Genomic DNA, 12569 nt, shown 5'->3' on the forward strand with positions numbered 1-12569 from the left:
TTCTGATGTTCTCCTGTTAAATGCTCCATTTCTCCCCCCCCCAGCCCTTTCTCCACTCAGTATAGCCTCTGCTTTCCAGATTGAAACTGAGCTAATTTTGATAGTCTTTTCTGCTACTACTCATAACTTTCTTGAAATCCATCCATGAATCTGCATGTAATGATTAAATAATGTTCAAACAAAATTTGCAGAATATTTTTTTACTCACATTAAGTTAGTGCATCTGCTGTTAATGACAGATAAAAATGAATTCAATGGTGATCAAAAATGATGACCAAAAATGGGTTCAATGGTAATTCAATATACATGGAACAGTATATTAGTTGTAGCGTCAACAAGTATACCCTTTTACAACTTTTTTATATCCCTTTAAGTATAACCCTTTCCCAACTTCAAGGTCCCCAAACATCATTTTACACAGATCTGGCAGACTGTTATTTAAAAAAGAAAGAACAAAAAAAAAAAAAAAAATTAGTATTATACAGGAGACCCCCGCTTAACGCTGATAATTTGTGCAGGAAAAACAGAGCACTAAGTCAATCCACGCTAAGCGAGCGCAGCATTCCCATAAGGTAACATATGTATTTGTGAGTTGCGGTTGGTGACATAGGATATTTCCTAATCAATAATAAACGGTAGTGAAAAGATGCACAAATGTCGGTCAAAATATTTAATATTCAAATATTTGTACATATAAATGCTTCTATGTTAAAAACTTGTTTAGAAGTATAACACATAATATCCCTCTTCAATAATTTCAACGAGTTCTTTTATGAAAGTTTCGGCTCCTTGATCTGCACTTGCGGCTTCTCCCTGGATTTTAAATCTATTCAACCAGCCCTTACTAGTTTTAAATGGTTCCACATTTTTTTTTTTTTTTTTTCTTTTAGGTGAGTTTTCTTCAGATCATCATATTGACTAATCTCTCTCTCTCTCTCTCTCTCTCTCTCTCTCTCTCTCTCTCTCTCTCTCTCTCTCTCTCTCTCTTTTTATAAAATTTAACTTAACTAAATTCTGCATTGGATATTATCTTCAATAAAATTAGTTAAAGTCTTTCCATTTCAATCCTAATAGCCGGCCTAGCCATAGTTGCTCACAGTGGAACAGCTATCTTTCCCGCTGCTAAAATTAATTCTTTATTTTTTTTATAATTGTTCTTACAGTTAAAGTTGCAAGTCCTAAATTATGGCACACATCCACTTGTCGTTGACCAGAATCGATTCGCTTCAAAACGTCTAATTTAATTTTCAAATTCAGTCTTTTTCTTACATTTACATTCTTCGTACTGTGCCCAGAGGCTGTTGCTTTTTCATCTTATTGGCCAGTATTAACTCTTTGAAAATGTAACTGCATTAATTACGATACAATGTTCAAGTAAACTGTGCGTTACACACGATGCCTAACACTGTACTGAGTGATGACTAGACTTAGGATAAATACATATAACGCAAATATTACAAGCAATATACTTGATGATTTTTTAAAATGTTGATCTCGAAACTACGTAACAAGTCACTGTACTGCAATTAAATTAGCGTGCGAGAAAATTTCACTGAGTGTGGGAAAACTTCTCAAGTCGGCGTGGGAAACATTTTAAAGCTGTTTTTCTATTCATTTTCAAGCTATCAACTCCATCAAATGAAACGATTTCATTAAATATGCCAAAAATGCAATCTGTAAAAGAGCGTTATAGTGATCTGTGACAGCGTCACAGTCAGATACGGGTTATAATATAAGAACAGTGTTATTGCGAATCCGCATAAAGCGAACTGCGTTATAATGGAAGCCTGCTGTACAATCAGATTGTATACAACCATTATACAGTAAAATGCAATGGAATACGCATTGTCTGCACATGAATAGTATTAGTTATCTGGTGGCACCATTATATCTGTAGAGTGCACCATGAAACTCTGTCAGTTATCAAATAAATACGTAAATTTTGTAACAGTTTATTTTCAGCAGGCAATAAAAAAAAAAAAATAAGAAAATAATCAACTGAAATGTATGGCTATTTAAATTTTAATATAATTTATTCTACAAGGAGGAGGGGGAAGGTTCAAAAGTGGTTGTGACAGAAGGTTGAAACTAACATCATGTATTACGCTTTTTCAACAGAATCACAGGCAAAATTACACATTTTTGACATCTTTTAATACACTTCTGCAGGCCACTTTTGTTTTTTTCCTCTTTCCTTCAGGCAGGAGAGAGGAAGAAATCCAAAGAAATCCAGGGAATTAGCAAGATGTGGCAATATTTCAATTTTTCCTGGCACATTGACAACATTTCATGTGTACATTTGTCCCTTCTTTCTCTTCTAGTAACAGGTTAGTAGTCTGGGAATCCAAAAAGCAGACCCTTTAGTCATATGTACTGTTGATGGATGATGTTCTCCAGAGTCCTTACACAAATTTGGAGCTCTGCAGCTAGTTCTTTGATGCTAATATAGCAATTTTCCAGAATTAATGCCTCAATTTTTGCAACTCTCTTCTGTTAGAGTAGTTGCTGGGCATCCTGGGATTTCTTCATCATGCACTTTCAAATATGAACTGTGCATGCAAATGTGCAACAACACCATAACAATGTCTTTTCCATAAACAGTGGCCTTTGTTTGTGGATTGTTTCAGGTGTTTTCCCTTGCAGAAATAGGAACCGAATCAATGATCTGTATTCCACTTTATTTTTTGTGGCACTTTACGTCATTCAGCACTACATGGGGGGGGGGGGATTTGTAGGATCAAAACCAGATTTAGAGATTTCAAGGTATCAAACAAACAAAAAAAAAAAAAAAAAAATCTTTCTCTCACAACTACTTCTGAATGAATGCAAATCTCTTTCTGAACTCCACCTCATAATTAATAAAAGTAAAGTTTTCAGAATGCAGTGATGAGTCTCTTTGCAATATAAAGTTTCATATAGATTGAATACAGTAGTTTTGCTTCCACACTGACCCACCCCCAAAAAAAAGAATTGAGTTCTGAAGTAAATGTTTATAAAAAAAACTTCTTCAGTCTACAGACTACATCTAAATGCCAAGCTCTTCCATTCAAATTATAAAACTTAGTAACAGTAACTTGATCCAATTGTCAAAATCATTTTGGTTTTCATGCTTTCTGATATTTTTTAATAAAACTTCAGAAGCAAGTTTTTAATTCTGAGTTCTAAGTTATTCTTTGTGAATGCATAATAAATTAACTCTTCTCTTACCTGGAATGCAAGTGCCAGTAAAAAAGGATACAAAATCCACTTGAATATCAATGATATATACTGTGTATGCTTGTTAACTGTATATACAGAGTAATGTAACTTCACAGTGACAAACTAGCAATGTTTTTCAAAGACTAGATAATGCTTTTCAGCAATATACTTCCAAAGGATGAAGAGAAAGGATTGAAGAGTAAAGGTGAATATTGAAGATAAGTTGAAAATGAATTTTCAACTTATCCCACATCAGGACACTGTAATCACTGTTACCCAGTGGTTCCTTTATCTGCAAATTCATAATGCACGAATAATCATTGCTGATAACCAGATTAAGAGTATTACTCTCTCTGGTTGCCTCTCCAACGTGTTGCTGTAGAAAACAATCATCCAATAAATCAACAAAAATCTTACTAGTGTGCGAGTGATCAAACCACAAGTCCCTGTCAATATATCTGAGAGGTTAAAATCCCCCATTATTAGACAATATGATTTACTGGCACACTATTTCTCTGGGGCAGTTGTTCGTTGTACTCGTCAGAGTCTACATCACACCAGACTGACTCAACATTGCACTGACCATCTATGTCAACTGGATGCACTTGTTTAGATTTTATGTGTTTCTTAACTAACAGTATAAACCCTACTCCCTTTCTATCCTTTCTGTACACATTGTACTGAGAGCAAAGTGGAGGAGAAATTTTTGAAGTTAAACATAAGAAAGGCACCTGTGGTGGATGGGATCTATCCAGTTATATAAAAGGAGGCGGAGAAGGAACTAAGCAAATCCTTAGCCATAATTATGACAGCATCCTTGGACTCAGGAGAGGTCCCCACAGACTGGAGATATGCAAATGTATCCCCAATTCACAAAGGGGGGAATCGAAGGGTGACACGCATGAGTACAGACCAGTTAGTTTAACTTCTGGTTCCAGGTAAAATAATGGAGGCTGGTTAAAGATGCATTGCAGGATCATCTAGACAAGAATGCAGCAATAATTCAGACACAGCATGGGTTTGTTAAGGGAAAGTCTTGTCTGATAAATTTTATTGGACATTTACTTAATTACTTACTTACTATCAGTTTATTAACAGAAGGTTCACCCCGGACAGCAAGTGGGATACTATGATGTTGTTACAAAGGAACTGGATGCAAAAAATAATTTTGATATCATATACTTGGATTTCAGGAAAGCTTTTGACACTGTTGCGCATGGAAGGCTACTGTACAAATTGGAACAGAATAGTATTTAGGGTAAGCTGCAACAATGGATAAAAGGGTGGTTGAGTGGGAGAAAACAGAGGGTGGTAATCAATGGACGCTGCTCTTCGTGGATTAATTTTATTAGTGGATTTCCACAGGGTTCAGTGTTGGGCCCACAGTTGTTTTGTATATTTATCAATGATATTGATGAAGGTACATCAGGCTTAGTGTTGAAGTTTAAAGATGATACAAAGGTTGGCAGGGTTGCTAATGACAGTAATGGCAGTGTGCTACTGCATCAGGGTCTAGAAAATTTGGGCAGATGGGCTGAGAAATGGCAAATGAAGTTTAACATTGACAAATGCAAAGTACTGCATATGGGTAGAAGTAACCCCCAGAGGAACATACCAACTGTGTGGTACTACACTTAGGGTGGTAGAAAATGAAAAAGATTTGGGAGTGATTGTGCAGTCAGATATGAAGTTTTCTTAGCAATGCAGATAGCCTAGAAGAGCAGGTTATGGGGTTTTGTCAATGATATACAGGAATTTCGCTAGCACGGAAAAGGAGGCGATTATCCCTTTGTATAAGACAATGGTCAGGCCACGCCTTGAGTACTACGTACAGGTCTGGAGGCCTCATTTTAGGAAGGATGCAGATTTGCTTGAGTGTGTACAGAGAAGGGCAACAAGACTGGTGAGGGGAACAAAGGGATCCTTTTCCCAAGAGAGGCTTAAATTCTGCAAATTGCAGTGGCTGGAGACTAGGCACCTCAAGGTGCCTAGTCTCCAGATTACGAACTATTCCCCTTGCTCAGATTACGAACCTAAGGGGGCATAAATTCAAATTGAGAAAAGACAGTTGTAGAACAGATGTGCAGAAATTTGCCTTTAGCCAGCAGGTGGTTAATTGTTGGAACAAACTTCCATCTGTCATTGTGGAAGTTGATAGCTTCAATAAATTCAAGGAGAAAACTTGACAAACATTTAGAGGGAAGGGCTGCGTGATTTTTTTTTTTTTTTTTTTTTGGCTGATGCTACATAAGCTCATATGCTTGCTTTCTTGCATCATTTGCCTCTCTCTAAATAGGCCTACAAGGCTGGGCCAATTCATATTGAACAATTAAACTTTACACCAGCCGGTATTCAAATAAACAAATTCCAATCCTGCAACTAAAACACTTTATTTACAATAAAATAAAATAAAATAAAATAAAATATGAGCATATAAAATGAAATTAAATTAAATAAAATAAAATATATAGTAGTCTAAAATTGATGTGATTTAATTTACAAAAAATAAAAAATATAAAATATGATGATAAAAAGTTAATAAAATACCGTAACAACTGTAGCTTTCGGAGATAGCGATCTCCTTTCTCAACAGCATATTTCTGCTGTGTGGCAGCAGAAATATAAATAGCAGATCCACGGCACTCGTCACATGGTTCATCGGGTGTAAGGCCGGAATTTCCCATTTTTGCACCGGAACCGGAAATGGCTCGGAAGTGCGCTAGCTGAAAGCGTTCATCTCGCCCAAGAACCACGGTTTCAAAGAGGGGATGTAAGCATACACCCTTGTCTCTATTAATGGAATTGCTAGCTGCCCCAATACGTAAACTCTCAAGCTATTTATGGTCCCACGGATCATTCTAGGGTATGCCTATGATTCTAGGGTATGCTAATATTACAGGATGTGAAATGATGATTTTATTTTTTAATGAAATAATTAATAAATAATAACCAAGAAATAAACAATAAATAAATAAGGTGCATTACACAATCTGCAGATCAGAGGCAATCAGCAGAAAAAATAATGCCTGCAGATCACATATGTAAAGAAGATGCTAATGAAATAATAAACTTTAACATGTGATGCAATTTTTAAGAGTGCTACTTCATGTATGTGGATGTATGTAAAGGGAAGAGTGGTCTAAATCAACTATGAAGGAAATATTCTTACCTCTAAAGCCAAAACAACAATTGCCACTTGATTCTTTTGATTGGCAGTTACATCTTTTAGTGGATGAACACCTAAACCTATAGCTCGAGCAGGAGGTAAGTCTAACCACACTGGATCCCTTATACTATCGGTGCAATCTTTAGCAAGAGGATATATTGCACTATTGCCATCCCTTAACATGGCTATGGAGTCATTCTGCAATTAAAACACAAAAGTAAACTGGAATTTTTTATTGAAAATATCACCAATGAAATGGATGACAGTGTATGTATTAAACAAACAAACAAACAAAAAAAAAAAAAACTGTTCTATAAGTATAGGTTATTTGGTTGCACATAACTCCATTAACAATATACTAAAACGGTTAAAACAGTAATATATTATTAACAAAACTATATAATATCGGTGTAGATACACCATAGTTAACCCATAAATTTTAACTAGGTAAGTAGTGTAAAAGGCATCGTTTTAATTGTATCTCATACTGTGGGTGCCTTCACAACGAGATAGCTGGTATTGCACTACTTCAAATAAATAATGCTTATCTAGTAGAGAAGACTACTGTTATTTATTTTCAGAGGATACCACCACCTAGACAATTGTTTTGAAGCTATTGGGCTTCATCATCAGTGGGCAGGCAGGTACCCAGGTAATACAACAAGCCATCACAGTTGCGAAGTTATATCCATAATACGAGAGATGCCAAAAGGCATCTCTCATATTGTGGATGTGAGAGAAAAGGGAGTGGTAATAATGTATTTTGAAAACGAAATGCACAATTAACTATGGTGTATCTACACCGATATTATATAGTTAATTATCAAAACCCATAAGGATTATGCCTTGTGCATTTCGTTTTCGAAATAGATTATTACCACACCCTTTTGGCATCTCTCATATTGTGGATATAACTTCGCAACTGTGATGGCTTGTTGTATTACCTGGGTACCTGCCCGGCCACTGATGAAGCCCAATAGTTTCGAAAAGATCGTCTAGGTGATGGTGGTATCCTCTGAAAATAAATAACAGTAGTCTTCTCTACTAGAGAAGCATTATTTATTTGAAGTACAATACCAGCTATCTCATTGTGAAGGCACCCACAATATGAGATACAATTAAAACAATGCCTTTTACACTACTTATGTAGTTAAAATTTATGGGTTAACTATGGTGTATCTACACCGATATTATATAGTTAATTATCAAAACCCATAAGGATTATGCCTTGTGCATTTCGTTTTCAAAATTATTAACAAAAGAACAATGTGTCCATAACCACAGTTACCATATTAAAAAATTACCTGTAATTTATTTTGTTTTGTACTTCTTCCAAATTCTGAAGTCTTCTAACACCGTATGCCAAAAATGTAGCATTAAAAGTTAAAAATCATACTACTCCCCATTTTGTAAGACGTATGCCAAATGAAATCCACAAGATCTCCAAGAAACCAAACACAGATTCCGTTTTTAATAAAAACAGAAGATTAATTCAAACCCACTATGGCAACTTTACCTCTATGATAAAACATATAATGAAAACCTTCCCTGAAGTGGGGCAAAAACTTTTCAATATTATTATTGCCAAAGGAAGGAAGAAAATAAAATTTTCAAAAGTGATGCACATATATAACCTTTGTATGTTGGGGAGTTAGAAACTATTTTTCATGTATATTTATATAATTCCAGCTGACATAATGTGCAGTACATTTATAGAAATTTCCCATACACTAATAGAGCTTTCATCTGTTTTGACATGTAGTATTTCAGAGATCAGCAACTTACAATAGTCTGGCTGGTAATATAGAAATTTAATCAAATTTGAACCTGTGAAAATGACAAATGGTCCTCAAAGCTGTCCTTGAAGCATGTCTATATTGCACAGAAGACTTCAATATCTGATTACACGATTTCCCCAGGTCCTTTTCATTTTCCACCACCCTAACCACACACTTAGAATGTTACTCGGGGATTACTGCTACCCATAACAGTACTTTGCTGAATTTGTCAATGTTTAGCTTCAACTGGACTCTGATTGGGGAGGGACAGTTATGGAGTGGATGTGCAGAAATTTATCTTTGGCCGGCGGGTTTTTCATTGTTGGAATGGGCTTCCATCTGTCATTGTGGAGGTTGATAGCTTAAATAAATTCAAGAAGGAACTGGACAAACATTTAGAGGGAAGGGATGTAAGTGTGGTTTTTTTTTTTTTTTTTTTTGCCTGATGCTACATAAGCTTGCTTTCTTGCATCATATGCCTCTACTAAATGCCATTTCTCAGCAATTTTTCTGCAGTTGACAGTAATAACTGTCATTATTACTACCATTGAACCACCCTGCCAAACCTTCATCAATATCATTAATAAATAAAGAAAACAATAGTGGGCCAAGCACTGAACCCTGGGGGAATCTGCTAATAACATTAATCTGCAAAAAGCAGTATCCATTGATACTGTTTTTAAACTGTTCTTAATGCCACAATGCTCCAATTTGTACAGCAGTCTTTGTACTTTGTTTTATGTGCAACACTTTCAAAAACTTTCCTGAAATATAAAGTATATGATATCAAAATTAATTTTTGCATCCAGTTCCTTTGTTATTGCATGAACTATCCGATCAAATTGGCCAGACAAAATCACCCCTTAATAAACTAATGCTATGACTGAAGTATAATTGTACTACTGCCTAGATTTTTTTTTTTTTTTTTTTTTTTGGCTGGTGCAGCATAAGCCTAAGGTTCCTTGCACCATATGGCCATAATAATGTCCTGAATTACTTTAACTTTTTAGCATTAGTAGAAGCATATGATGCAAGCAAGCAAGCTTATTCAGCACCAGCAAAAAAAGACCTACCCATTTCATCCATCCATTCTCTCCAAATATTGCCTAGATCTGCCTTCAATTTATTTAAGCTGTCAACTTCCACAATGACAGATGGAAGTTTGTTCCAAGCAATCAACCACCCGCTGGCGAAAGCCAAATTTCTGCAGATCTATTCTATAACTGTCTTTCCTCAGTTTGAATTTATGTCCCCTCAGGTGATTAATCTGGGCAAGAGGAAGAAAACCATTGGCATTGAGCTTGCTCAAACCATTCAAGGTCTTATACACCTCAATCAGATCACCTTGCAAGTGCCTGGTCCCCAGACATTGCAATTTGTTGAACTTGAGCCTTTCTTCTTAAGAGCAACCCTTCATTCCATTCACCAATCTCGTTGCCCTTCTCCATACTCGTTCCAGCAGCTTTACATCCTTTCTAAAATGAGGCCTCCAGACCTGTATACAGTACTTGTATAAGGTTATGGCCTGACCATAACCTTTACAAGGGGATAACCACTTTGTTATCACTGTTAAGGAGGATAATCACCTCCTTACCCTTGCTAAAAATTCCTGTTAACCATTTACTCCATTTTATTTTCTCTGGAATAGAAGTTAAGCTAACAGGTCTATAATTAGCTAATTTCACCCTTTGATCCCCCTTTGTGAATTGGGAATACATTTGCACATCTCCAGTCCATGGGGACATCCCCTGAATCCAAGGATGCTCTCATAATTATGGTGAAGGGTTTGCTTACATCCTTTGCTGCCTCTTTTAATATAACTGAATAGATCCTATCCACCCAAGGTTGATATTAATATCAACAATTTCTCTTCCACTTTCCACTCCGTTATTACAAAATCGTTTAGCTCCCTTTAGAGTTTGATAAACTTCTGCCATCCACTTCCCTAAAGAATTTTTCATGTGTGAATGATAATGCAAAATACTTATTCAGTTTTTCAGCAACCTGAACAGGATCATCAACAGTTGAACCATCAATACAAAGTGGGCCAATATGATTGAACCACTTCCTTCTAGCATTTACTTATCTTTTAAGTAAACACTAGTTAAGTCATCTTTTGCCAGAGAATTCTCACAATCTGCCTTAGGTTGCCTAACCTCCTTTGTGACTTGATTAGAGACTAGTTCATTATCTACCATAATTTTCTGCATCACCAGATAATTTATACAAATCTCATGCACTTTTCTTCTTTGCCACATGTCTAATTAGTTAAATGCATTGAATAGTATTTCTTAGATGGTATCAAAAGCCTAGTAGCTTCTGTGATTACTTTCTGAATGCTGCCCATTTAAAATTTGCTGTTGGTTATCATCATCAGTTGGTCCCACTGTACAGAATTTAAAAATTGTCTGAGGCCACTGCAGTTCCCTTTACGAAAGCAAAAACCATTTCTGTGACCCTCGATGGTAGTTACATCTTTAAATAAACCCCACATCAATACACTGTCATCACTGCCACCTAATGGTTCTTTTATCTGCAGATTCTTAATACATGAATAATCACTGCTGATAATCAGATCAAGAATATCTCTCTCTTGTTGCATCTCTAACGTGCTGCTGCTGTAGAAAATAATCATCTGGTAAATCTACAAAAGTCTTTCTAGTGTCTGAGTGACCAACCCACAAGTTCCAGTCAATATTTGGAAAATTATAATCCCACATTATAAGACCTGATTTACTGGCCCACCCAGTAATTACAGTAGTTATTCATTTTACTCATCAGAGTCATTATACCTATTACACATTCCTACTCTCATTTTTGCTTTCCCAGTGTTTAAGTCCCATGTGGCACAGTAGTTATTTCATTCTCCTACTTTACTTGGACTAATCTCAGCCTTGTCCAGGCAGGTTGTCCTCAGCCCTGACACACTATCTACTCCTGGCCGAGCTCTACATGCCACGCATGGGTATAGCAGATGAGTTGTAACTAAGCAGCCAGATATTACAACACAACACTACACACGTTCATCACTATGCATACACTGTCTAGCCATTCATAGAAAAGAAAATGGAAATTTTCTTTTTTATAAGTTGCACAACTTTCACCACCACTTTAGCAATCAAACTTTATTTTATTATTTCTCTAAATTCACCATTATAGTTTGTGATAAAGTTTAGGCTGGTAAAATGGACATTGTCCCTACAAACACCTTTAGGGTTTTTTCACTTCAGGACTTTCTACCAGTCGTAATTTCTGTACTTCCTTATTTCATATACATAGGTAAACTTTTTAATTTAAACAATTTCTTTCTTTAAAATTACTCTTGTTAAATTCTGAGCTAGCAGAATGAGACATCCACTTTGGCTAGATTTTTGTTCAATAATATTCACTGGATTGTACTCGATGACTGGCATACCTATTATTTACCTAATGCCTAGATCAGGGTCTCTCAACCGGGGTTCTGCAGAACCCTAGGGTTCCGCAATTAATCGTAACTGAAAAAAATATATATAATAAATAAACATCATTTTTTGGAACTTTGCATGCCACATGATGATAGTGCTCACAGTGATGGACAGTGACCAAGCAGCCCTTCTAGAAATTTCATTATAGATTTTTCAGCCCCGTATAGCAGTATGCAGTAAGACCATGTTCTTTTGGTTGAGTCCATTCTCAGTTTTTGAAATTAGATGGGGGAGGCCATTGACAACTGGTGAGCGCTGTATTGCACGAAATGGAGGATGGTAGGCTGATGATGTCAGCCTTTCTCTCCTGAATTAGCTCCTCCAACTGCTGTTGTTGTGAACGTTGCAAACCATGGATTGTGTAGATTAGAAGTGAATTGTATTGAGAAGTTTTTATATACAGGGTGTTTCAGTTAAACGTTTCAGAACTTCTAAGAGGGGTAGGGTACATCCTGACAACTCGAAATCATATAGCAATGTGGGGTCGGAAATGCTTTCCCGAAGCGGTGTTGTACACAGAAGCACCATAAAGAAAGAGACCGTAAGTGAGAAATCGTTTTAATAATACATGAAAAGAAGCAAAAGGTACATGGATTAAAGTAAGTGTTAGAAGTTTCTTCCACGGGCTACAGTGCACGCCTCACATCTCCGACGCATGGACATCCGAACATTCTGGAATACTCCAGGCGAATTTCGAATTTCTTCGGCAGCTACTGCGATTCTTGCAACCAGCTCCTCAGCATTGTCAACAGGGGTGTCATAAACTAGCGATTTCATATGACCCCAGAAATAAAAATCAAGACATGATAGGTCGGGTGACCGAGCAGGCCAACGCACGGGTCCACCACGTCCGATCCACTGTTGACCAAATGTGACGTCCAGGTAGTTACGAACATCTCCGCTATAATGGGCAGGGGCTCCATCGTGTTGGAACCACATCGTCTGTTGCGTCGATGCAGAAAT

The 12569-nt window shown here is 36.5% G+C and overlaps 1 protein-coding gene across 2 annotated transcripts in view; it reads right to left on the reverse strand.

Annotated features, from left to right (window-relative positions):
- Window positions 1-12569, reverse strand: part of hyd (E3 ubiquitin-protein ligase hyd) — a 670489-nt gene that overhangs the window by 405648 nt on the left and 252272 nt on the right. For both annotated transcript variants that reach the window (XM_090375987.1, XM_090375986.1), the window contains exon 17: window positions 6368-6562. In XM_090375987.1, the coding sequence (XP_090232113.1) occupies window positions 6368-6562 (195 nt within the window). The remainder of the gene's footprint in view (window positions 1-6367; window positions 6563-12569) is intronic.

This window comes from Mastigoproctus giganteus, chromosome 6 (genome assembly GCF_048544385.1).
Source record: "Mastigoproctus giganteus isolate SK-2022 chromosome 6, ASM4854438v1, whole genome shotgun sequence".
NCBI lineage: Eukaryota > Metazoa > Arthropoda > Arachnida > Uropygi > Thelyphonidae > Mastigoproctus > Mastigoproctus giganteus.